The 26570-nt window shown below is 44.8% G+C and overlaps 1 protein-coding gene across 1 annotated transcript in view; it reads right to left on the minus strand.

The window, feature by feature from the left end:
• Window positions 1–26570, minus strand: part of LOC115098861 (transmembrane channel-like protein 2-A) — a 166448-nt gene that overhangs the window by 76631 nt on the left and 63247 nt on the right. The window contains exons 8-11 of the mRNA XM_029615906.1: window positions 18090–18235; window positions 15476–15623; window positions 4961–5149; window positions 1232–1411 (exon numbers count right to left, since the gene is read on the minus strand). Coding sequence (XP_029471766.1) covers window positions 1232–1411; window positions 4961–5149; window positions 15476–15623; window positions 18090–18235 — 663 coding nt within the window. The remainder of the gene's footprint in view (window positions 1–1231; window positions 1412–4960; window positions 5150–15475; window positions 15624–18089; window positions 18236–26570) is intronic.

A 26570-nucleotide genomic window follows, 5' to 3' on the forward strand; every position in this document is an offset into this window, starting at 1 on the left:
GACAGAACCTATGAATACATCTCTGACTGGTTTTGAATAGTACTTGCTTTTTGGTCACAACAATGAATGATGCAATCTGAAGCTCGTATTGTGTCATAAATAATATGAATTGCATTATGTTATTCCTAGAAGTCATGGATGATGCATTCATAACTCAGTTTACATCAATCTGCTGAACAAATTGCCCTGGATCAACTCTAGAAATCATATAGAGTCATTTGTCAGTATTTGATTTTGATTTCTGTCTGAACAGGATCAGAGATGCCTCATACTTATGTGAACAATGCAGATAACTTCTGCTGTGTTTGTGGTGACTTTGTTGGCCTTCTTCAAGATGATACATTTAACTATGCATCTCGTGGCAAGGAAAGGATGACGTGGAAAGCCTTCCAGTTAGTGGTAACACATTTTTTGGAAACAACAAGGCAGACAGCTACAAGGAGTTTGTGGAAAACCTCCTCAAGGCATGCAAGAGTCTTGGCTGCAGCATGTCACATTTTTTGTACTCTCATCTAGATTTTTTTTCCATCATACTGCAGAGCAGTGAGTGATGAGCATGGTGAGCAATTTCACTAAGACATTGCAGCAATGGAAAAACAGTATCAGGGCTTGCAGACTATTGCTGCACAGTGACAAGAGATGTTCTACTTAATGAATTCAAAAGACAAACCAAGAACAGCTGAGTAGCCACTGAATAAGGATGAAACTATTTACATATACTGTATATACATAATGGTTTTTGGTCTTTTGTTTCATAGTAAATTTTATTTCTATAATCCTTTTGCTGATTTAATTTTTAAAACGTTACATAAACAAGACAGGTGAAATATTATGCAACCATAAAAACACAAAAAGACGTAAATTTACAATTTATGATTAAAACTCTACTATATATGCACGATCCACCAATAGACAGACGTAAAATGTAAAAAACTTAAATATCATGGAAACAATAGCAAATCAGCTGGTTTAATTATTATATTTGAATTCAGCACATCAACATCAATAGCAAATGGCACATTTTTATCGCTGAAGCAGACGACTTTTAAAAATGTGTGTATGCCACTGTTGGTTGTTGGGCTGTTTTCTGTTGATTCATTCTATTTTGTGTCATGACCATTGAATCAATCAGAAACTGTAAATCTATCATTTCATATATAGGTGTAAGTGTACACTTCAAAATATCATAGATATAAATATAACATCTCATTTCAAAGGTTTTTTTACTCACCTGTCCATTGACATCATCAATCAGAGCAAGAAGAAAGGTGTACAAATTCCCAAGTAAAAGAGCAAAGATTCGTCCTAGTTGCCATTTTAAAGCAATTCGAGGATGATAATCCTCCAAAACAGCTATAGTTTCAAAGAGTGGGGGACAAAACATTGTCAGAAGGGACATTACAATCTCCACCTGCCAATGAATGAGAAGGCAAAAAAATGATTTCATATCAAGTGAAAATATCACTATTCTTGCTCTATCAAATCCAACCATATAATAATCAACACAGAGTAATTTCCAATAGTGTGATTCAAACCTTAAAGGACCAATTTTCAAACTACTACATAGTTGCAAAGTCCATGAATATTTTCTTTGCACTAGTTTTCAAAGGACAAATCCACATGTACTTTTACTTTGAAAATTACCTAAGGAAAATGTACTCACATTGATTTACACCTCTTTTTCTTCAGATACTTTTTCTCACCAAAATATGCGCATACTTTTCATAATTCTAAATTATGCACATAGTTTTCTCCCCCAGCCTAACTCCACCCCAGGAAAGCCTCCATTACAATGTAGGTAAAATTATGTGCTTATGGATCTGTCCCCTAGATTAATCAAGCTGCAATGTATTTTATCAGCAGGGGGTCCCATTATTTGCCACGATAGTGGGGGCTTTCCCCCAAATATGCATTGTGGCTGTATAGCATTCTTTTGTGTTGCGGCCAAACACCATGACATTAAAGAATGCGGTACACAAAAGAAAACCAGTAAACTTTGTCTATGGCTGAGAGCAAATCAGACAAAATTAAAGGTAAACTGAGCGAGGACTACGATGTTTCTGATTCTCCCACCCTCACACTCTGTCTCTACTACTAGCTTGCTGCAGTTTCCACTCACAGGGAGAAGCCAGCCTTCAAACATCATTTTGAAAAAGAGAATGTAAGTGTAACCCCCGCCTCATTCTGGTCCTGGACACAGGGGCACACAGGGCAGGCCATGGATCACACAAGGCCCCTATGACCTCTCGGAGTTCCCAGATAGGGGGGGAAAGAATGGTCTTTTCAAGGCCTTTAGGGTTTTGTCTCTCTCGGGATCTTCTGTACACCCTTCCAGTCACACAAAACAAAATCACTCTTCACTCTCAAAGCTGTTGTTCAAAATAAAAATCTTTTCTGACTGATGGCAGGGAAATCAAGGTCCAAAAAAAAAAAGATAACATTTATGAATAGTGCTCCACAGTAATTCCATTCAAAAATAACCCAAAATAAACACAATCTCTCTTCACCTCTTCACACTTCGTCCTCAAAACAGGTCAACTTGTTATGATGGCAGGGCCGGTGCAAGAGTATTAAGCACTCTAGGCAAACCTTCAGTCATGCCCCCCCTCCCCCACCCACCAGTTACCTATTAGAGGTATCTCCAATTCAGCACTCCCTCCTACTGGCGGTAGTGGCTGCAGCCAGTGCTTCTATCCTTGGTGGTATGGGCTTTGACCTTCTGATCCTTATGATAGTGAGTTTTTCCACCCCCATAATTTTGATGCTCTAGGTGACCACCTAGTTTGCCTAATGGGAGCACCAGCCCTGTATGACAGGCACCCCTTTCACGCTCTGCCCTCTCAATACCTGTTTGGTAGCTGTACTCTTGTCTTCAAGGTCCTTTTCTCTTTCTCTCTTTCTTCTTTGGAGTCTCAAGCTGATTTTAACTGAATCAACCTCTGCCGAGTGAACTTTCCCAGGCAGGCGGCCATTCCTTTTGCACCTCCCAGTGCACTGGTCCAAGAACGCTCAGGGAATTCCTCTTCTCCTTAAGGCTCCCAAATTCATTCTGGCAGACTTTCCCAAGCAGGCTCTCCTTCCTCTGACACCTCCTATGTCAGTTGCTCCAGCTCTTAGGACCTTCTTGTCTCCAGTTTCTGGACTCCCAGGAATTCCTATCCTGGAATCCTTCTCCTCCTCCATTCCTTTATGAAGTAAAAGGCCCCTGGTGGCACTTTCTGAAGTTATGGCTCCAACACCAGCAGGACTTCGGAGCTTAGAATCCTCTCCTTTCTCCTCCAGACCTTCTCTGAGGAGGGATAGGGCTTCTCACGTGCCTTCCACAGCAGAGACACCTGCTCCCTCAGCCCTGAGCTAAGGCTGATTTTTGACTCCTCCTATGCCATATGGACATAGGAGTTTTGTTAGATCTCAAACCCCTCCCAGTAGATAGTGCCACACTAACACACCTACAATACATTGACCTCACACATAGGGGCAGGGTGTAGTTGGAGACCTCTGACTCACAGTGCTGGCAGGTTGACCTGTTAAGACCACAACTGCCATTCCACTAAAGGGCAAACACATCTACAGAGGTAGAATTTGACACTCTCTTACAGAAGTTTGAATTTGGCATGTAAATTTGCTTTAGTAAATGTATTTGCGCAATCTTGATGACATTCACCCTACATTCTTTATAAAATAGCAAAGAATGCGCGGAAATGCTATCATGCCTCGACACACCCCAAACACACCAACTTTGTTTGCATATATGTTTGCTTGCAAGTGAGCATATACACGTTACGTCACCCTTTTTTTTTTAATTTTTTAAAAATATTTATTTCTCATTTTCAATCATACAAACAAATAAATCAAGTTTGCATTAGAAATACATGGATTGGTATACAACTTTAAATCTAAGAAAAATAACAGTTTTATGTCACCCTTTTTTAAAAATCGGGTGTGCACGTGTATGCTTTGCATATGTGCCTATATGCCAGTTTTTTCACATCTAAATCCTTTGGCAAATTACCTACATGGTTGGATTATTCAAAGAGTTTTATGAACTTCCCCTATGTTGAATAATTCAAACTTGGGGAGGCTAATATTCAAACAGCCTGCATAGGACTAAAGTTTTTGTACCTGAGGACTTTAGGATAAATTTTCAAAGTGAACTTATATATAGAAGACCAATTAGAAAAATTGCAAATGTCCTTGGCGTACATGGTAATATACTTGGATGAAGTTACACCAGTTTCCAAGAAGGGGGTCATCTTTTTTGTGCATGTAGAAGTACGTACATAAATTTCAAAAAGTGAAAGTATGTGCATAAGTCCTTTCCCTGCCCCAGCTTCACTCCTTCCCCCCCTAACATTTCTTACGAGCTAAATCAAGTTATGCACATGCTTTTACATGCCCTGGCTACGGGTTGATTTTCAAAAGGCAATCTGCGTGCATAAGTTGGGTTGTATGTGCACATAAATCCTTTTGAGAATCAACCACGTAGAGGGCAGAAATCAAAGGCAAGTCCTAAGGTAAAAACTGTTTGACCTGACGAATCAGGCTCTTCGATTATTGCGTTCCCTTTATGTTTGGGAAAGTATGCACCTTTATAACATAGGTACTCTTACCTGCAGGCTGTGGAGGCATTCCCAGCAGTGGGGGGAAGGCAGAGAATGGAACAATACATGTTGTTTTGTTACAAAAAATTGCCGGCCGAGAAAGCAGGTGCAAATATTTACAGGCATTTTTTCTTCAGGCAATAATCAAAGTAAAAACAACCAACATAGTTTTGCATTGATTATTGGTGCAGACCCTGCAGGAGGAGGTACCCACAGAGTTTGCACCAATGTGGTTACCTTTTTATTACTGCCCCCTTAATATTAACATGGAACCGAACCAGTCCATGTAAATTTAGAGTTTAAAAAAATCAGTCAAATTGGTTTTTCTCCTAAAAATGAAATTAGAAGTTCTACTTTACCTCATTCCTTTCATACCATCCAGGATTATCCAATTGCTTAAACTTTTGCGACCGTTTCACCACAAAATATATAAGGTATCCACTTCCACACAAGCATATTAATATCATAACATTTGCCAAAACCCGAAGAAATCTCCTTAGGTGAATGTTTTCTTCTTTTGTGTTTTCCTGTTCATCCACAATAGATTCCTTTAGAATGGAAGTACAAAAAGATATTGAGTTTTTGATTTAATCTCATTTCTTTCCATATATTATTATGTGTGGGTCACTGTCACACTCCAAAAACCATATGTGCACTGACTTTGAAAGACATATACCGAAATAAATATTAACAAATAGAAACAAAAAATATATATACGTTGATACCTTTTTATTGAACTGACATATCCCACCAGAAATTGTCCCTTAACCAGCTTAATTGAAGAGAAAATACAATGAAACACATTTTTTATGGGTCACATAAAGATGACAATTTTGTATGTCTTTCATGAGGGTAAAATATATTCACGCATGTCCAATGACCTTCTGAACATTGCCTGGCCTCAGTGTGTGTAAATGTAGAAAGGGTTTGGTTTCCCCATGGGAGATGAATGAAGAAAATGCCAGCAATGGAAGGTTCTAAGGGAGCAGTGTCACTTAGGAATGACAAGAGGGTCCGGCCCCCCCAAAGAATGAGTCAGTCGAGGAGGACTATAAAGGGTGATTCCATGAGTCATTGCAGGAAGAAGTGCTTTAGAATGCTTAAAGAGACCAGGGAGCAGTGTTGCCAGATTAGGCTATTTCCCACCCAACTGGGCTACTTTTTCCCAGTTGTGAGACACATTTTTTTTTTGTGCAGGTTGGGCTAGTTTGGGGCTGGACAAATGGGCGGCTGAATGCTAGCAACCATCTTTGTTGCTGGCACGTTTTTTCTTTCTTTGCCTCCGACATCAGGGCAGCCTTGCCAGCAGTCGCAGTGTGATGACTCACCAGCAGCAGCAGCCAATCAGAGGCTGTAGGGACGGCAGAACAGCAGAAGGCCACTGTTGCTGCAGCCTGCAGAGCTCAGAAGGGGAAGAGGCATTCGGTCACATAGGAGAGCTCTTACACTACTCTGCTCCTAATACACATTACAGATTTAAATGAAACTCAAACATGGAAGCTAAGTAGGTTTTTTTTTTGTTTTGTTTTTTTTTACAGCTTGTTCTTGAGTTGGTATCACTGACATTAGCAAGCAGCACCACTGAACATAACTAACTCCAGGCAGGAGGGGCTGCATGAAGAAAATATGGTAGAAATGAAACCGGCATCAAATCTAAATCTAAATAGCAGAAGCCTCCCTATCCTGAATAAGGTCATGATGATTACGCATTGGCCTGATTTCTCATTTTTATTTTTCCCAAAAAATATGTCTCAAAAATTGAGCATTAAATCTTAGGATTTATGGGTCATAATTTTATGAAAACACCTCCAAACCCCACAAGACAATAAGAGCTGTGAGACAGGACAAATTGCCCTCCAGTAAAGAGCGCATGAGGGGTGTTAGGCCTCAAGAGACTTTCCTCAAAGCTTACAATTTTACTTGCCTACAAAAAAACTGAAGATTTGTCCTTGTAGTACCTGTAGTCTGTAATTGTACTTTGCTATTATTATTTTATATTTTTTTATTTTCTTTCCTTCCTCGTTCATGTGGCATCTCTGTGCCACAGAGTGTATTAGCTTTAATATAAAACATTTATTTAGCATTTTTATATACCGATAATCGTTTGGAACATCTAATCGGTTTACAGAAAAAGTAATGTAGCCACAGGCTTTACAATAAACATATAATATTAACCTACTGGGTGACGGAGCATGTGCCACATGTAGATCACTGGTTCACAAGAATGCTAAATCTCAGCACCCACGAGTATCAAATAGCCAATAACTCCACCACTAAAAGCAGAAATAAAGTACAAAGAATCTGGAGGCCATTTTTCTCCTATTCAAGGCCGACCACCACTCCGCTGTAGAATTCTTTCTTCTGTAGCATTCTTCAGCCGGTTTTTCAGGGCCCATCCATGTGGAGAGGCGCGCGCATTCGGACCTCAATAATAATGTTCTAGTAATCAGCAGTATAAGCCCTCTCCTAGTTTTTTGTCCATCTTTGTCTTCAACTTCATCTTCCTCATCATTTTCATCATTCATCCATGTCAATCTCCAATTCCCGTACGCCAGACAATGTTTTTATACCAGGCACAGGCATTTTCCAAATTACTGTTCCAACTTACTTTTCCACTCAAAGTTCATTTCCAGTCTGATTCAGATCCAGTAAGCCATTCCTCAATCACATGCTGGGCAGCCTACTCCATAAAATACGCTACCCAATAGGTCAGGGGGGGGAGGGGGGTGGGTTAAGGACCTTCCTGTTACGGTGGGGAGTAAATCTAGAAGGGAAAACCAAACGTGAAGTTCTATATGTGCTTATTATTGTATGGTATATTTAATGCCAGATGTTCCGTGACAACCACATTGTTTGCCGTTAGCCATGTGGTGATGACTTTGTTATTGTATGGTTGTGATGTTTAACAGTATATGTTCACTCTTTCTTCACAATAAAAAGATGAAGAAAAGAAAAACCATATAACATTAGATAATAATACAAATGCGAGAAGCATGGTGGTTTTCCTCCAAAGGGAAATCATATAGGAGTTGGTTAATGTGAGCTGGGATGGTTCCAGTGACTTAAAGTTCATCTTTTTGTCAGAGTGTTGCAAACAACCTTTTGACAGACAGTTTGGCACAGCCCCTTAAGGCATGGTTTAGGAGAAGATTATAAAAACCCGGAGCATACCTGATCCGGAGCTTCTCCAGAGTCGCGGAGGAAGGAACAGAATGTAGCTGTCACCCTCTCTAGGGGGGTGACAGGCAGAGAAGCAGGAGTTAAGGCAGAGATACTTTCCCGGTGTCTCAGGAAGCCTGAGGGGAAAAGGAAGAATTAGGGTTTCCTGCTTGAAGAGTGAAGAAAAAAAGTACTTTAACTGTGGTGAGAACTTGCTTGGACCTGGAGGCAAACTGTAGCCATCTGCAGCAGGAGACAATTTATTTCATTATTGGGGACCCCAATGTGTTTCTTTAGTTTCAAAACGAAAAAAAAAAATGATGGGGTCAGTTTTAAAACCCGCGTGCACAGTTCCCGGCGCTCGCAAATGGAAGCGTCGGTTTTATAACAGGTGCCTGTTATAAAGTACGATATCCGCGTGCACGTGCGTGCCCGGTTTTATAATCGGCGCACGAGTGTGTGCGGGCGGGTTTGCACTTGCCTGCGCAACGGGGGAGGGGGGGATTTTGTAAAAAAGTGGCATCAGCATCCTAGCAATGCAGTAAGGACTCCCCCAGTTCTCTCTCGGTCCGCTCCAATTAAGAAGCGGACTGGGAGGGAACCTCCCTGTACCCCTTCCTAACCTTCCTACCCTTTCCACTCTCCTCCCCAACCCCTAACCCCTACCTACCTACAATATTTGGTTTTGTTTTATAACTTACCTGCTCCTTTAGAGCAGAAGTAAGTTATGCATGCCGGCCGGCTGCCGACACGCGCTTCCCCGGGACAGAGCCTAATAGCCGCTGTCCCAGCCGGCACCCTCCCCGCCCAGACCATGACCCCCCAGCCTGCCCCTTTTCCCTGGTCCAGCACTTCATGTATCGAGGGTTACGCGCGTGGCCAGGCCCTTTCTAAAAATGCGCTCGGTGCGTGCATGGACCGGCCACGCGCGTAACCCCCAGTTTTAACATGCGCAGTCCATCAAAAATGTGGGTGATTGTTTTTTAATTTGATTTGTTTTTGTTTGCCATTAAAGTCAATGGGGGAAGCATTACAGCCTTTATTGGGCAGCCCACTAGGCTTTAGAATTGGGGTTTTCTCATCAATTTTCTTAGAAATTGTGGGAAGAAATGATCAAAAGGGGGAATGAACTCCAAGATAACTAGAAACATTGGGGTAGATTTTAAAAAGCATTTACTCGAGCAAAACTGGTTTTTGCTCGAGTAAATACACTTTACTCAAGTAAGTGGGCTTTTCAAAATTGCTACAATATATGCCATTGAATTGTCCATAGGATTTACTCAAGTAAGTGCACTTTACTCGAGTAAATAGCTTTTGAAAATTGCTACGATAGTATGTCACATTTACATGCGTAACTCCTTTGAAAATGACCCCCATTGTGCATACTGGATAGTGGCACCAAAATTGGCATGAATAGCCTAAGGATCTGTAAAGGCGCAAAGGGATACCAGCATTGGCAGAAGTTCTCCAAATCATTGTGAGAGGAATAAAGAAGCAGCAAAGTGACATGAATTCTTTATGGCATTTTGAGTGCCAACCTGGCACCAAAAGTGGCATCAGCATCCTAAGGCAGCATGGAGGGGAACAAAGCAGAAAAGGTGGCACAAAAACCCAAAGCAAGCAGTGATAAAGGGGTCAAACAGCACAAATAGTGGCTTCAAGACTCCAAAGCAACATGAGAGGTGAAAAATAGCCCCCAGACTGGCAAGGTATAAGGTTTGGGGTATGACAGCAAGGCACATTGGCAAAGAGAACTGCAAGGTTCAAGGTCTGGGCATGGAAGAAACATAAGAACATAAGAAAATGCCATACTGGGTCAGACCAAGGGTCCATCAAGCCCAGCATCCTGTTTCCAACAGTGGCCAATCCAGGCCATAAGAACCTGTCAAGTACCCAAAAACTAAGTCTATTCCATGTTACCATTGCTAATGGCAGTGGCTATTCTCTAAGTGAACTTAATAGCAGGTAATGGACTTCTCCTCCAAGAACTTATCCAATCCTTTTTTAAACACAGCTATACTAACTGCACTAACCACATTCTCTGGCAACAAATTCCAGAGTTTATTTGTGCGTTGAGTAATCTCCGATTAGTTTTAAATGTTCCACATGCTAACTTCATGGAGTGCCCCCTAGTCTTTCTACTAACTGAAAGAGTAAATAACCGATTCACATCTACCCGTTCTAGACCTCTCATGATTTTAAACACCTCTATCATATCCCCCCTCAGTCATCTCTTCTCCAAGCTGAAAAGTCCTAACCTCTTTAGTCTTTCCTCATAGGGGAGTTGTTCCATTCCCCTTATCATTTTGGTCGCCCTTCTCTGTACCTTCTCCATCGCAATTATATCTTTTTTGAGATGTGGCGACCAGAATTGTACACAGTATTCAAGGTGCGGTCTCACCATGGAGCGCTACAGAGGCATTATGACATTTTCCGTTTTATTCACCATTCCTTTTCTAATAATTCCCAACATTCTGTTTGCTTTTGACTGCCCAGCACACTGTACCGACGATTTCAATGTGTTATCCACTATGACACCTAGATCTCTTTCTTGGGTTGTAGCACCTAATATGGAACCCAACATTGTGTAATTATAGCATGGGTTATAGCAAGGAAGGTTGAACGAACATCCCAAGGCTCCAAAAGAGGGCACCAGCAATAGTGACATGAACCCTTGATGGCATCTCAAGTGGCAAACTGACAGAAAAAGTGGCATCAGATTTGTAAGGCAGCATGAAGGGGGGAACAAAGCAGAAAAGGTGGCAGAACCCCCTCCCCACCCCCAAAGGCAGGCACTGATAAAAGGGCCAAGCAGCAGAAAGAGTGTTTTCCAGAATCCAAAACAACATGAGAGGAGCAAAGCAGACACCCCCCCCCCCCCCCCTTAGACTGGCAAGAGCAACTCCAGAAGTAAGGCCTGGGGTAAGACAACAAGACACAGTGGCAAAGAGAAACGCGAGGTTCAAGGTATGTCCAAGAAAACACATTTGAATGGCATAATGACCCCCAAGGTGTAGGGTGGAAAATGGATTTTCATGTGAAATGAATGTCCAAAGGAAAACATTACATGTAATACATGTAAACAGTTTCACAATGACAGCGGGTTTAAAGTTGTGAGGGTATTTTTTTATAGAAAATGTTTCCTATATTTTGTAGTTGAACTGCGGCTGTTGCATTTCCTGATTTTGTGGTTTTGCATAAGCTCTTTCTTAGTGCTCTAACCTCTTATGACCTTCAGTATAGTAACTGGTTTCTCTAGAACATCTTTTGTCTTGTGCTAGCATTTCTTCCTCTGAATGAGGGCTTTTTTAGACAAACATGAACATAGGCCAGTGAGGTAGACTGCTTACGAGCTCGAAGCAGAGTGGATATAACTTCCTCTTTATAGCCCTTTTTCCTCAATCTCCACCGTTCAACTGCCATGCCGCTAGACAGAAGTGATCTGCCTGGTAGAAAAATATGGGACCCGGCCGAAGGAGGCGTGGGAGATGGCCTAGGCGGAGAGGACCGACCGTTGCCAGATTTACCAGATCCGTGAACCACGGTCTGCGGGGCCACTCGGGTGCCACTAGAATGACCAGTCCCCGTTGGAGCTCTATTCTTCTGAGAATTTTTCCCACTAGTGGCCAAGGAGGAAACACATAGAGGAGAACATCGTGCAGCCAAGGGAGGACCAGAGTATCCACTCCTTCTGAGCAAAGCTCCCTCCAGCGGCTGAAGAATCTGGGAGCCTTGGCATTGCTAAAGGTTGCCCACCTGTGAACAATCAGATCCATCGCCCTGTCGGACAACTCCCACTGAGGAAGTTGGCTTGTGCATTCTCCTTGCCCGCTATGTGGGAGGCAACTAGACGATTCAGGTGCCCTTCCACCCAGGCGAGGAGCTTGCTGGCTTCCAATGCCACCAGATGAATCCGGGTACCCCCCTGATGATTGATATAGGCCACAGTGGTGGAATTGTCTGAGAGGACGCGCACCGCCTTGCGGCAGATTAGCAGAAGAAAAGCCTTGAGAGCCAGGCGCACTGCACGAGCTTCCAGCCGATTGATGTGCCTACGAGACTGGACTGGGGACCAGTATCCCTGCATCATCTGGGATTGACAGACCGCTCCCCACCCAGCGAGACTGGCATCCGTCGTGACTATGACCCACTGAGGAGTCAGTAGAGGCATCCCCTTCAAGAGATGTGCCAGCGACAGCCACCATTGTATGAATGCAATGGTAGAGTCGGAGAGTGGTAGAGTCACCTGGAACTTCTCGGACACGTGCCTCCAGCGGGATAACAACGCTTTCTGTAACGGTCGCATATGCACAAAAACCCAGGGGACCAGATAGATAGTGGAGACCATGGTCCCCAGAACCTGCAGGTAATCCCACGCCATGGGAAGCAGAAGAGAAAGAAAGCTGCACACTTGATTGATGAGCTTGAGTGCCTGAGCATCCAGTAGAAATACATTTCCCACTCGGGTATCGAAGCGAGCTTCCAAAAATTCCAGGACCTGGGAGGGCTGGAGATTGCTCTTGGGGAAATTGTTGATCCAGCTGAATGAGGTGAGGAGAGCAAGGACCCTGTCGACTGCCAGTCTGTAGAGGGCCAGTGACTTGGCCTGCACGAGCCAATCGTCCAGGTAAGGGTGGACTAAGATTCCTTCTCGTTGAAGTGCGGCCACCACTACCACCATGACCTTGGTAAAAGTGCGAGGACCGGTGGTGAGGCTGAAGGGTAGAGCTCGGAACTGGAAGTGTTGGTCCAGGATGCTGAAACGGAGATACTTTTGATGCTCACGTCAAATCAGTTTGTGGAGATAAGCCTCCGTCAAGTGAGGGAGGCCAGATATTCTCCTGGACGAACTGCCGCTATCACCGCTCTGAGGGTCTCCATTTGGAAATGGGGCACCCTGAGAGCACGGTTGACCCTCTTGAGGTCCAAGATTGGATGAAAGGAATTGTCCTTCTTGGGCACGACGAAGTAAATGGAATACTGGCTGGCGCCTTGCTCCGCCACTGGCATCAGGACTATCGCTCCAAGTTCCTGGAGTCTGGCGAGGGTCTGACAGACAGCAGGCTGCTTTAGTCGGCCGCAAGGAGAAAAGAGATAGAGATCCAGTAGGTCCCGAGCAAATTCTAACACATAGCCGTTTTCTATCACCTCGAGGACCCACTGATCCGACGTGATTTTGGCCAATTCCTCGCAAAACAGAGAGAGACATCCACCCACGTTTCGTACAGAGGAATGGACTGACTGGATCTCATTGGGTAGCGGACTTGGTGGCCGGATGTTGTGGATTACCATCTCGGAAGGCACGACGGCCCCGAAAGGAATGAGACCAGGACTGCAACCTGGAGGAGGCTCCTCTTGGGAAAGAACCTCGCGCCCTATTTTTGTACCGGCATTGACCCTGGAAGCGGGTACACGTCGGAAAAAAAAGAACCCTGCAGGGTAAGGGCAAGCTAACAGGGAACCTCAGGGTGAGCTGTCTGGCATCTGCTGGAGACAAATACTGAAGAGCTGCAGGGTAGGCTCTGTCCTGATATAGGTTACTAGGGGTGTGCATTCGTATTGAACATAAATGTAAACGCTACTTTTTTTTTTTTTAACTTAAAAAAGTGATGAGACATAAACGATCTGATTTCCAACTTATTCAACATAGCTATGTTGAATAAGTTGGAAATCGCGATTGTTGATCCAAAATAAAAATTTAAACCCCTCACCTTCCTTAATCCCCCCCCAAAGACTTACCACAACTCCCTGGTGATTCAGCGAGGAGTGAGGAGTGAGGACGCCATTTCTGAAATTCTTAGCGAGGAGCACGTGACGTCGGCGCCACGTCGGAGTGACGCGGCGTCACGTGATTCCCCGCGGGTTCGCGCCGGAACGCTCGTTCGGCCCAAAAGGAACTTTTGGCCAGCTTGGGGGGGTCAGGAGACCCCCCCAAGCTGGCCAAAAGTTCCTTTTGGGCCGAACGAGGGTGCCGGAGGGAACTCGCGGGGAATCACGTGACGCCGCGTCACTCTGACGTGGTGCCGACGTCACGTGATTCCCCGCGGGGTTGCTTCCGGGATCCTCGTTCGGCCCAAAAGGAACTTTTGGCCAGCTTGGGGGTGTCAGGAGGCCCCCCCAAGCTGGCCAAAAGTTCCTTTTGGGCCAAACGAGGGTGCCGGAGGGAACTCGCGGGGAATCACGTGACGCCGTGTCACTCCGACGTGACGCCGACGTCACGTGCTCCTTGCAAAGTTGGTCAGAAATGGCGTCCTGACCCCCCTGGACCACCAGGGAGTTGTGGTAAGTCTTGGGGATTAAGGAGGGTGAGGGGTTTAAATTTTTATTTGCACATATGGACATATACTCAACTCATTGAATTCTGTTTATCTCCATATTGACCGCAAATGGGACCCCCTTTGGACATATGGACATATGAACTTAAACTTTTGCTCTGCACAACCCTATAGGATACCCTTTCAGTTTTGGTCTGTCTCCATCTGCTGGACAGGAGGCTCAACCCACGGTCTGGACTGATCCAGGTATGTACAGGGAGCAGCTAACTTTTCCCACAAAGAGGTCCTGAAAAAAGGATCGAGTTGGAGACAGGAGAAGACAGAATTGGAGACCCACCATTGGATCCCCCCACCGGTAAACAGGCGCTGCCTGAGTAGAAGAAATGTTTAAGGGGATCCCAAGCAGAGCAGGATTTTCCTCAAGAGTCTGGGCCTCTCACACACTCAGAGAAGGGAGTGTTAGGAATCACCCAGGAACCTGAGTCATTACCCCATACACGATGGATCTGATTGTTCGCAGGTGGGGCCCTCCTCATCTGGACCTGATGGCAACCTTGAGCAATGCCAAGGCTCCCAGATTCTTCAGCCGCTGGAGGGGGCATTGCTTGGAATGAGTGGATACTCTGGTCCTCCCTTGGCCGCACAACGTTCTCCTCTATGTGTTTTCTCCTTGGCCACTAGTGGGAAAAATTCTCAGAAGAATAGAGCTCCACCGGGGACCGGTCATTCTAGTGGCACCCGAGTGGCCCTGCAGACCATGGTTCACGGATCTGGTAAATCTGGCGACAGACGGTCCTCTCTGCCTAAGCTATCTCCCACACCTCCTTCGGCAGGGTCCCATACTCAGAGGGAGGACAAAATCCAGCTGTAACTTCAGTTTATTTGTGAATTGGGCATTGATTCATTTTAAAAAATTAGTAAACTATTTTATTTTGAACACTCATCCCTGTGTCCTCTTTCATCTGTCCCAGCCAAGCATCATCGCAGCGCCATTTCAGATAAACGGCTACACACTGATAAAGGAAGCATCTCACTGCCTGGGCCACGAGCAAGAGCTTCCCCCCACAGAACGGACTCATCCCCAGGGTGCAACCAGCAGGAGGGGACAAGTGGCAGTGAAGTCAGCACCAGAGATATAAAAATACTTCTGTGTGCCCTGAAGGATTTTGCCCCTGCAAAGAAAATTGTTATATAATATTATTACCACTTGCAGTGCACAGATCAGTGGTATTCACCCCTAAGCCCTCAAGGACCGCAAACAGAACAGGTTTTCAGGATGTTCCTAATGAATATGTATGAGATCGATCTGAATACAATGGAAGCAATACGTATGCAAATCTATCTCATTCATATTCATTAAGGATATCCTGAAAACCTGGCCTGTCTGCGGCCCTCGAGATTCGAGAGCGAGTGCCACCAACCTAAATTGTTTGCAGTCACCTTAAAACTTGTTGCAATAGAGGCAAACTTATTATCTGCTGTTTCTGGATTGCCAATTAAATAATCCCAGCTTGTGAACATTTTCCAGCTGAATCCAAAGTTTCCATCATCTCCGCCTCCTGTATTTTCATGAACGTTCTTGGCCATTCTGTAGGTGGACAAAATAGTAATAAGGACGGTGAAACACTGTGGCGCATTAATGGCATTCATACACATTGGCAAAGACTATTTTGCGTTCATCCAGAAAATCAGAGAAAGCCCAAAGCACTGACAAAAATATCCAGCTTCAGCAGAAATCCCTCAGAGGCATCAGAAAGTGATTCAGAGGAGTACTGAATCATCAGGACTGAGTAGTTCTCTTTCTTCCAGCTCAGTTGAAACTGTTGCTGGGATCCTGGTGCTATGAGCTCTTATTTCCTGGTGGCAGGGCTGAAGAAACAGACAGCCAGGACCAGAACCAGCAAGAGCTGTGAGTGTCCAAGCAGAGCCTTTTCCCACCTGCCTGCTCCTACAACATGGATTTTGTCTCCTCCTTTGGCCTTAGATGCTGCCATGTTGGCCACATCTACCTGGCGATTCATTGTCAGGCAGCAGGGTTGAAGAGCTGACCTAGAGAGGGGCAGAGACAGGAGTCTGGCAGTGATTTGGGGGTGTGATAGAATTATTTTTGGGCGGGGGAAGATGGCTAGGAGTTAGTTACACTCTTCCCCTCTGATGGGGGGGGGGGGTGAAGATGAGTGGCTTGGCTTTTATTGCATTATTGTATTAAATATTATTATACTTTATTGTAATTTAGTGTTATTGTTGTTTGAGAGACTGATGTATTTATTGCAATTATTTTTAATGCTGTAAACCATTCTCAGTCCATAGGGAGAAAAGTGGTATATAAATGTGAAATGAAATGAAATTCACTGCTGCCGAGGCCTGAAGCCATGGACCTTGCTCCTTTCTTGGAGCCCTGTGTCACGAGCTGTAAATCTGGGCCATGACACCAATGACTCCCTCTTTCCCCCAGGGGCTGTAAATTCTGCCTCTGCAGTATCCCCAGTCACAGCCAAACGACATTCAAATAGTTGCTGAGCGGTGAAGTACATGGGTTAATTTTAACCGGTTAACTTTGGATATTCGGCTGCAGCTAATCAGCTAAACTCACCACTGAATGTGCACTGTAGTTAAGCCTTGCCACACAAACGCTGTGTGGCCAGATTTGAGGTAACTATTCCTGCAGTCACAAGTGGGTGGACAAATTTAGCAGGACAGCACTGAAAATCACACCAGCTGGATACATTTGAAAACTCCACCCCAGGCACGTCATGACCTGGCTCCTTTTTTGACTGGCTAAACTTACAAGGTTAATATTTACCCGGCTGGTGAGAGAGAAAGTTACTTGAAGAAATGTATCCGATAACTTTACCCAGATAGTCAGTGGAATATACCCTGAAGAGCATTCCACTGAATATACCCAGGCCTGGATGTGCCAATTCTCATAACTAGGCTTTTGCCTAGGGTGGGAAGAATTGAGGGGGAGGGAGTGCAGCAGGGCAGCTGAAGATCTGCTGCTTTCCATCTGTGCTGAATCTCAGGAGGGGAGGGATGAGGCTGGAAGGGATAGAGCAAAGAAAAACTGCTCTACTCCCTGTTCCAGGCTCCCTGCCACCTCCTGCTGTGCAGGGATCAGGAGGAGAGGGCTGAGGCCAGAGCACTCGGCAGTGAGCAAAGAAAAGCCACTCTGCTTCTTAACCCAGCCCTTCTTCTCCTTGTCATTCAGAGACTTGAAGAGAGGAGGTGAGCATGGAGCATAGAAGGCTGTGCCTTAGACCTTCTGCTCTGTTGTTCCTTGTCCAGGAGAGGGCAGGGTTGAAAGCACCACTAAAGGCCAAATCCATTAACTTTAGCTGAGTAGTGCTGAATATTGGAGCTCATGGGCCAAAATTTAATCACACTCCCAGAACACCTCTATTACTGTATCTTTCTAGCCAGCTAAATTTTGTTTTGAGTAATGAGTTGCCCAGACAAAAAAGAATTGATCAGTATCGGGAAACATTCACATTTCAAGTTTTGTCCAGAAAATTCAGAAACTTACCTGCACAGACCTTTTGAATAACGACCTCTGTGTGACTGTGTACAGCGATTTTGTGTGGACAGATTCTAGCTGGTCAGGAGGGTGGGGAACAGGGTGCAGAATCTTTAACTGTTCAGATTTATATAGTTAAAAGCTATTTTTATCCACTTAAACCTTTTTGAATATTGACCTCTAGTTAGTGTATTGTTAAAACATTTTTATTCCAGGTCAGCTACTTTCCTAGTACAGTCAAAATTTGTGGTATATGGGGAAAGGAAATCATGGATAGGCATTACTGCCTTTAAAGTGCCATCAGTCTCTCCCCAAACTCTGGTTACTTGATATTGAGCTCTTCATATTTTAGTAACTAAAAAATGAACCAATAAAAACAGCGAGATATGCCAAATATTTTAAAATACAAATTTTTCATTATAAAAATTGGATACCTCCCTCCAGCATTATGTCCCATATTAATCTTTTTCTAAACCTGTAATATCTTTCAGTATATAATCAAAATAGCTGAATACTGCAGAAAGAAAGCTCATTACTTACGTTCTTATTACAACAATTAAGCTGTAACCAAATACACCAACAACCCCAACCGTGAAATATGCTAGTGGTTGTCTGTACTGTAGCCAGCCGATTGACCATTCATCATTATAGTAGCCATAAAACAGAGCTGAGTACTTCACATAACCCTAGGAAATAAAGCAGAATAATAAGAGGGATTATTGTGAACTTGCTTAAAATATTTATGCTAAAAGGGAGAGTGATTCTCAAACATTCCACATAATTTATGCTGCCAATAAGAACATAAGTCACACCAGTTTTCAAAACGAACTGAGATGCATTTGAAACTTATTCCAAACAAATCTACCCTGTATAAATTGCACCTGCTGTTTGTGAAACATAAAAAAGGTGATAAGCCCGGTGTGCACATCAATTGGGAGATGCACACACAAGTCGGGCTGGCGTACAGCGACTGAATTTTAAAAGCTGCCCAGATATGCGCATGCCTCCCGCTGAGCGCACATTTGAAAAACTTTCAAAAAGGGGCTGGGCATTTCGAGGCATGGCCAAGAGATGTACGCGAATCTATTTATGCGCCCCGGCACATGCCCAGGTCCACCTCCGTGTAACTTTACTTCTGCTACGGAGGAGGTGTAAGTTCCAAAATTAGAAGAAAGAGCCATTTCTCAGGGGTCTGGCTAACTGGGGGTGCGGGAGGGTAGCCTATGAAACCAGGGGGGTTTGGAGGGCCTAGCTGTGATATGGGCATTTGTTCACCTATGTGTGCGTCTACTCAAAACTGGGCGCCTATGTGCGTCTGGCCAGCCTATTTTATAACTTAAGTCATAAAATGGTCGCATATCTGGGTGTGTGCCGATGCACATGCACCAAAGTGTGCTCCTGTGCCTGTTTGAAAGTTTCCAGCAAAACTTTCCTGAAACTTACAGTCACATTTTACAAAGTCTGCATGTAAATCTAAACCCCTCCCTGACTCCGTCCCCAGGAACGCCCCCACTCAGACTGGTTGAACTTACACGTGAACGTGACATACACAAGGTCCGTTTACCCACATGTGAGACGGGCCCATTTTTTTAAAAGGTCATATCTGTGCATAAAACACTTTTAGCCACAGAAGTCCCTTTGAAAATTTACCCTCATAGTCAGAGTTAAATTTTCAATAAGCTATCAGGCTAACATACGTACTTTTCATCCAGCGCAAACCCGACCTGATTTTGGAGAGGGCAATCTGTAGAGAGCGCGAGGAAATTGAAGGCCTGCAAGCCTGTTGCATTTCCCTTTAAAAATTTGCTGTCCGGCTGCAGCCATGGGGATTTCTTACCCACATATACTTTATTTATTTATTTATTTAACTTTTTGTTTGAAAAAGTGCTAAGCGAATTACAATTTAAAATAGACAAATATAAAAAAAGACAAAAAGAAAAGAGCAATCGTTAAAACAAAATATCAGCATCAAACATTAAACTTTGCAGAATAAAGAATGTACCCAATGGAAATCCCAGCATATACATTAGCTGGCCTGCCCCTAGCGTTATCCCTTTTCCCTGCAGATCATTATAGCAGAATGATGAGTCGCAAAAAAAAAAAAAAAACCCAAAGATGCGGAGGGGGGGGGGGGGGCAATGGTGGGCAGCCGGCCGTATTGCAGCGGTGCGTTTTCGCCCGCCACAGTTGCATCCGCGCTGCCCACTATCGCCCCCAAGGCGCCACACCGAAAGGTGGTGTTATTTCCGGTGTTACTGCCGGAGATAATGTGTTAGGGGCCCTAGCGCGCGCGTTAACAGCCTATGGCATTTTAAAGAATGGCCCTATTGGTTAGTCAGAGAACATTAGACCTGCTGCAGAGGAGGTCTAAAGTTGTCCGGACTTGTGTGGCCGGATAACCTCACACTTAACCGGCTACATTCAAAAGAATGCAGCCTGTTAAGTTATGTTCCTGTTGTAAAACAGAAAGAAAGCACACAGACATGGCATAAATATTTTAAGCAAGTTCACTAGAGAACCCTCTTTCACTAAAGCCGTAACTAACATTTGGAACAAAATGCTCACTGATCTGCGTCTAGAACCCTGCCACAAGAAATTTAAGCAGAACCTCAAAACCTGGCTGTTTGAACAAGCTTACTCTCATTGACCATTTCTTCTCCTGAATATCCGATTAATCGTTCCTGCTTCTTCCTGTTTCTACGATCCTCTTCCGCTCACCCGTTTAGATGTTTCTCACTGCTAAAATTGACAATTTCTGTCTCTGATCGCCGGTTAATACTTAACTTGCTATTAACTATGGAATGTGTTTATCTTTGGTTTATTGTATTGTTCTTATTCTTGTTATTAGTTGATTTATATTATGTCCACTGTAGTTCATATTGACTGTAAAGCTTGTTGCTGATTTATTGTTTATTGTAAACCGAGGTGATGTTTTTAACGTGCCGCGGTATATAAAAAAATCACTAAATAAATAAATAAATAAATCTATAGGCCCAAGCCCGTCCCAAGCCTCCCTCCCACCCGAGCTTCAAAGGCTCTACGGGGCGAAACCTGACACCCCCAAAGCAAAGCGGCCTATTTCAATGTTTAAAAATAATTATTTTGGCCGCGAGTCCACCCTCCCCTACCCCTGCTCCTGCTTCCCCTTTTGTTTTGGGTTTTTTTTAAATTTGTAGTCTCCAACCCTCCCGCCCACTCTAACCTGTCCCTTTTATGCCCCCCCCCCCTCCCCCATCCTGTACCTGCCTTTGTAGAAGGTCTTTTCCCGGATCGCTGTAGCCTCCTACCACGATACCCGGCCTGGCTCTTCTGCCACTGCTAAGCTACTTCGATGGCTACGTTTAGCCGGATAATTTGTCCACTGAATGGATAACTGAATATTGTCCGCTTTGGGTGCATTCCTGGACAGTCCGAAGTTATCCAGCTATCTTAAGACCTAATTTACTAAGGCTTTTCCCCAGAAACACAGAATGAGGAAAATGCTTTAGTAAATCAGGCCCTTAGCTGGATAACTGGATATTCAACGTTATCCGGGTAAGTTATCTGGATAACTTTAGTCATGCCTAGAGGCCCAGCTGAATATATGCTGTAAATTACCCGGATAACTCACCCAGACAGCCTACAGCTCAATGTGGACCTCTATGTTACTACGAGGTTGATCTTGAAAGACCCACTGAGCGGGTAAGATAATACTGGCTAATTCAGATAAATCTAAAAGGCTGGGTTTTGAGCTGAGTGTTCCTCTAAATCTAGCCCGTCAAAATCTGATCAGTTAGGTTTAATGCAGCAGGTCTTTTCCCAGTTAAATTTAGCCAGTCAGTGCTGAAAATCAGGCATTAACCAGCTAAGTTCAGATCGAATGTCGGTATATAAAAATAAATAAATAAATAAATAAAAATAAAAAATAAGTCCACTTTGAAAACACCCTCCCTCCATCCCACCTTACGCTTTCTATTTTAAATAATGGTCCTGTGGCAGAGGGACCCCTTTCCATCCCCCTCCCACCACCCCTTCAAATGCTGTAAAAAAGTTCCACAGTAGCGGGGGCCCCTTCCCTCTCTCTGGTATTACCTATCGTGGAAAATTAGGTCTGGGACCAATGCTCCTTTCGCTTTTCCTTCCTTCCAACTATGTAAGCTCATAAAAAGCCCTGTGGCCCAGGGGACATAAGAACATAAGGACATGCCATACTGGGTCAGACCAAGGGTCCATCAAGCCCAGCATCCTGTTTTCAACAGTGGCCAATCCAGGCTACAAGTGCCTGGCAAGTACCCAAAAACTAAGTCTATTCCATGTAACCATTGCTAATGGCAGTGGCTATTCTCTAAGTGAACTTAATAGCAGGTAATGGACTTCTCCTCCAAGAACTTATCCAATCCTTTTTTAAACACAGCTACACTAACTGCACTAACCACATCCTCTGGCAACAAATTCCAGAGTTTAATTGTGCGTTGAGTAAAAAAGAACTTTCTCCGATTAGTTTTAAATGTGCCCCATGCTAACTTCATGGAGTGCCCCCTAGTCTTTCTATTATCCAAAAGAGTAAATAACCGATTCACATCTACCCGTTCTAGACCTCTCATGATTTTAAACACCTCTATCATATCCCCCCTCAGTCGTCTCTTCTCCAAGCTGAAAAGTCCTAACCTCTTTAGTCTTTCCTCATAGGGGACTTGTTCCATCCCCTTTATCATTTTGGTAGCCCTTCTCTGTACCTTCTCCATCGCAATTATATCTTTTTTGAGATGCGGCGACCAGAGTCTCCCTCTTTGCCACAGTGTGCTCTTCTCCCTTGTAGCATGTCATGATGCCCAAAAGAGGAGACGCCCCACGCTCCCCCTGCTGTCCAAAGATATGTTTCCTCCTATCCTCTCCTTCCTGCTTGAGGTCTCATCTCCATTTTCCTCCTCTGAGCTCCCCTCTCCCTCCCCCTCCTCTGCATGTTTCATTTTTTGGGGACAGCAGGGTGGGAGGGAGGGGACAGGAGGGGAAGGTAGAGGGAATCGGAAAGTAGAGGAAGGAGATGGAAGGGGAATGAGTGAAGAAAAGAGGGGTCAGGAAAGAGGAAGAAGGAAGAAAGTGTCTTGTATCAGGGACTGGGCTATGGGATCAGGCGAGGGATGGATGATCAGCTCACACCCCTCATCCTGACATCTATGCCTTTTTTTCATTCGCACCCCATAGGCCCTCCAATCCCCTCACCCCCTTCCCTGTGATCCCCTCACTCTCTCATCCATTCTTCTGTAATCCATGGTCCTCTGTCCCCCTCACTCACTCTTCCTCCTCTTCACCCCATAACCTCCACCCACATTCCATCCTTTACGCTCATACCCTATCCTTCCACCTCTAACTTAACGTCCCTCTCCCCACCCCTATTCCCCTCATTCCAGGGATGTCTATAGCCATGGCCTGGCCACAAAGGGAATGTGTTTATTGGGCCAGTGCCCTGAATCTCTGGCAGTTCAAAACAGCTCTTCTGTTTACTACTCCAGTCCCTCCCAGTCTGGGCAACCTGCAGGGAACAGGGTGGAAGGAGCTGGAGAAGAGAGCAAAGCTGTTGTTCTGAACTCTGTAGTGTCTGTGGGAACAGGAGAGGGAGGGGGTGAGCCTGAAGCAGACACTGCAGGCTGCATGTGGGGAGAAACCAGGCCTGGATTAACCATTAAGATTAAGCAAAATAAGCACGTGCTTAGGGCACCAAGGGAAGGGGGAACCATAGTGTGCTGAAAATTTGCATTTTTTCTGTTCCCCCTAGTTATAAGTAAATAATTTGCTTGTATTGCTTACTACTATTTTTTTTTTAATTTATAATTAATATAGTTGTGGTTCTGGCCTGGGGAATGGCCTGGACGAAAACTGAATTTTTAATCTATTTCACCTTCAGCACTTATTGAGTCTTAATGTCAGCGATAGAAGGGCAGATGAGGGCACCATTGTTAGACTGTGCTTAGGGCATCAGATGGCCTTAATCCGGCCCTAGGAGAAACAGAAGTGTGGGGGCTGGAGAACAGAGCAGAATTAATTTTTTTTCTTGTTCTACTGAGTCCCTCCAGCTTCATCCCTTCCCCCTCCCCCATTTCAACAGACAGCACTGAGCCAGAACAAGATAGGCTGGAGCAGCTCTCTGTGATCCCAGGACCTGGGATTTAGCTGAAGTCAGAGCTGGGGACGCAGCACGGAGCGCAAGTCCGGAAGCTGTAAGTGATTTATGGGGAGGGAGAGGAGGTAAATGCTGAAAGGAGGTTGAGGTAAAGAGGGGGGTGAATGCTGGTAATGCAAGAGAGGATGAATTTTGGGGGAGATGAGGAGGGTGCACAGACTTGGAGGCAGTGTGAGAGGGGTTAATATTGGGTTGGTGAGTGTTATGGGGAGGTAAGAAGGAGGTGGCACAAGAGGGTGAATGTTGGGGCGGTGAGGAGCATGTTGAATGCTGGAGGGGTGAAAGAAGAGGGGGTAAATTTTGTGGAAGATGGTGGAGAATTCTGGCGGAAGCACAAGAAAATTGAGTTTTCTCCATCATTTTCCTAAAGTTTTCAATGGAAAGTTGGTCTGTCTGAGGTACTACTTATTAATACTAAAACCAAGCAATTCTATTGCGCTATTCGACATATGCAGCAGTGAGGTGGGGTGAGAGAGCCAAAATGATAAAGGGGATGGAACAGCTCCCCTATGAGGAAAGGCTGAAGAGGTTAGGGCTGTTCAGCTTGGAGAAGAGACAGCTGAGGGGGGATATGATAGAGGTCTTTAAGATCATGAGAGGTCTTGAACGAGTAGATGTGACTCGGTTATTTACACTTTCGAATAATAGAAGGACTAGGGGGCATTCCATGAAGTTAGCAAGTAGCACATTTAAGACTAATCGGAGAAAATTATTTTTCACTCAACGCACAATAAAGCTCTCGAATTTGTTGCCAGAGGATGTGGTTAGTGCAGTTAGTGTAGCTGGGTTCAAAAAAGGTTTGGATAAGTTCTTGGAGGAGAAGTCCATTAACGGCTATTAATCAAGTTTACTTAGGGAATAGCCACTGCTATTAATTGCATCAGTAGCATGGGATCTTCTTAGTGTTTGGGTAATTGCCAGGTTCTTGTGGCCTGGTTTTGGCCTCTGTTGGAGACAGGATGCTGGGCTTGATGGACCCTTGGTCTGACCCAGCATGGCAATTTATGTTCTTATTAGAACCATGTTGAGGAGGGGTTCAGGAGTGGTGTGAGTTCAAAAGTGCTGATGGAAGGAGGGTGGAATGCAAGAGAGAGACAGGAGGAGAGTTTGTGTGAAAGAAAATCAGAGGAGGTGGTGATGGGGGGTCAAGAAATAGAGATTATCTTGGACAGTGTTCCCTCTAAGTTGCATGCGTGCGCACCTGCACACTACTTTTTCTGTTGATGCGCACAACTCCCCCACCCCAGTGCAGGAAGGCCATCAGGGCTGGGTTGGAGGTCATCCCAGCACAGCCTGAAGTCAAAGGTGGCCATGTCTGTGTACATGTGTGTGTCTGTGTGCATATGTGTGTCTATGTGAGAATTAGTATGTGTGTGAATGTGTGAGAGCCTCTGTGCACCTGTGTGTGTGTCTGTGTGAGAGCTTGTGTGTGTGTGTGTGTGTTTGTATGTGTGTGTGATAGAGAGAGAGAGAGAGAGAGAGCAAGGCTCAGGCTTTGGCCTGGGCCTAAGCTTCGAGGCCTGGTCCAGACTTGCAAGGGCCTAGGCTGCCATAGGTCACCATGACCTAGGCCTTATACATTAAAATGCACAAGTTTTAATACAGAGACCTCTAAATACATAATTTTGTATTAGGCTTTGTAAATAATGAACAAACATCTTGTGTTTGCTGCTACTTTATTTAGTTGAGGACTGCAGTGAGATCTAAGTAATGAGCTGTAAGTGAAGGGATGTATGTCTGTGTGCAAGGGAAGGGAAATGAAATAATGCTTAGTTGAGGATAATAAAAATGGTATGAGTGTTCTGAAAAATAATGCATTATTAGCAAGGCCTGTGCATGGTATTAGGCACCTTAGTGAACCTTCAGCCCTGCACCCAGTTCCCTACAAACTTAAGTAATGGTAGCAGTTCAGCACAGCACTCTTTCCTACCATAAATAGGCCCAGGCCTTCTCATACAGTCTTCACTTGAAGTGGTATGGGCTCCACCAGTGGTCCCAGGGTGGGGATTATTCCACAGTCTTAGGCCACTGTTATGATCATCTCCACTAGTGGCTCTTGGGTCTCCTGATACAGTTTTTCACCACTGGTGGAATGGGCTCCATCAGAAGCCCTAGGCCTTTTCCAGCAGTCCTTGGTCACTGATGGGATGGGCTTTGCCAGTGTCCACAGTCATCCTCCTGGCAGGATGAGCTATGAACTTCTTCCTGTAGTCTCTGCTGGCTTCCCCCAGCACATCTGACATCTTAATCACTGATCTCGCAATACACAAGATCAGGAAGTACCTACCACAAGTTTTAAAAGTATTTATGATTGCTGTCATATGCTGTGTCTTCATTAAAAGTAGGCAAATGACACCCAGAGGATTCTGGGATTTTACCACCACCCTCCCCAAATTTTGGCACTTTAAGTGACTGACTAGTTAGCTTAGTGGAAGGATTGGCCCTGGGTATTATGGTCAAGGCAAAGGGGTAGATTTACAAAAAATGCGCGTTCGCGTACTTTTGTTGGTGCACCAGTCGCAAACAAAAGTACGCTGGATTTTAGTAGATACGCGCGTAGCCGCGCGTATCTGCTAAAATCCAGGATCGGCGCGCGCAAGGCTGCCGATTTTGTGCAGCCGGCACGCGCCGAGCCGCGCAGCCTGCCTCCGTTCCCTCCAACGGAGCGGCCTCGAAGGGAACTCGCTTTCGCCCTCCCCTCACCTTCCCCTCCCTTCCTCTATCTAACCCACCCCCCCGGCCCTATCTAAACCCCCCCCCTACCTTTGTCGGGGGATTTACGCCTCCCTGAGGGAGAAGTAAATCCCCGCGCGCCAGCGGGCCACTAGCGCGCCGAGACGTGACCCAGGGGCAGTTCCGGA

Source organism: Rhinatrema bivittatum, chromosome 1, assembly GCF_901001135.1.
Source record: "Rhinatrema bivittatum chromosome 1, aRhiBiv1.1, whole genome shotgun sequence".
In the NCBI taxonomy this organism is placed as follows: Eukaryota; Metazoa; Chordata; class Amphibia; order Gymnophiona; family Rhinatrematidae; genus Rhinatrema; species Rhinatrema bivittatum.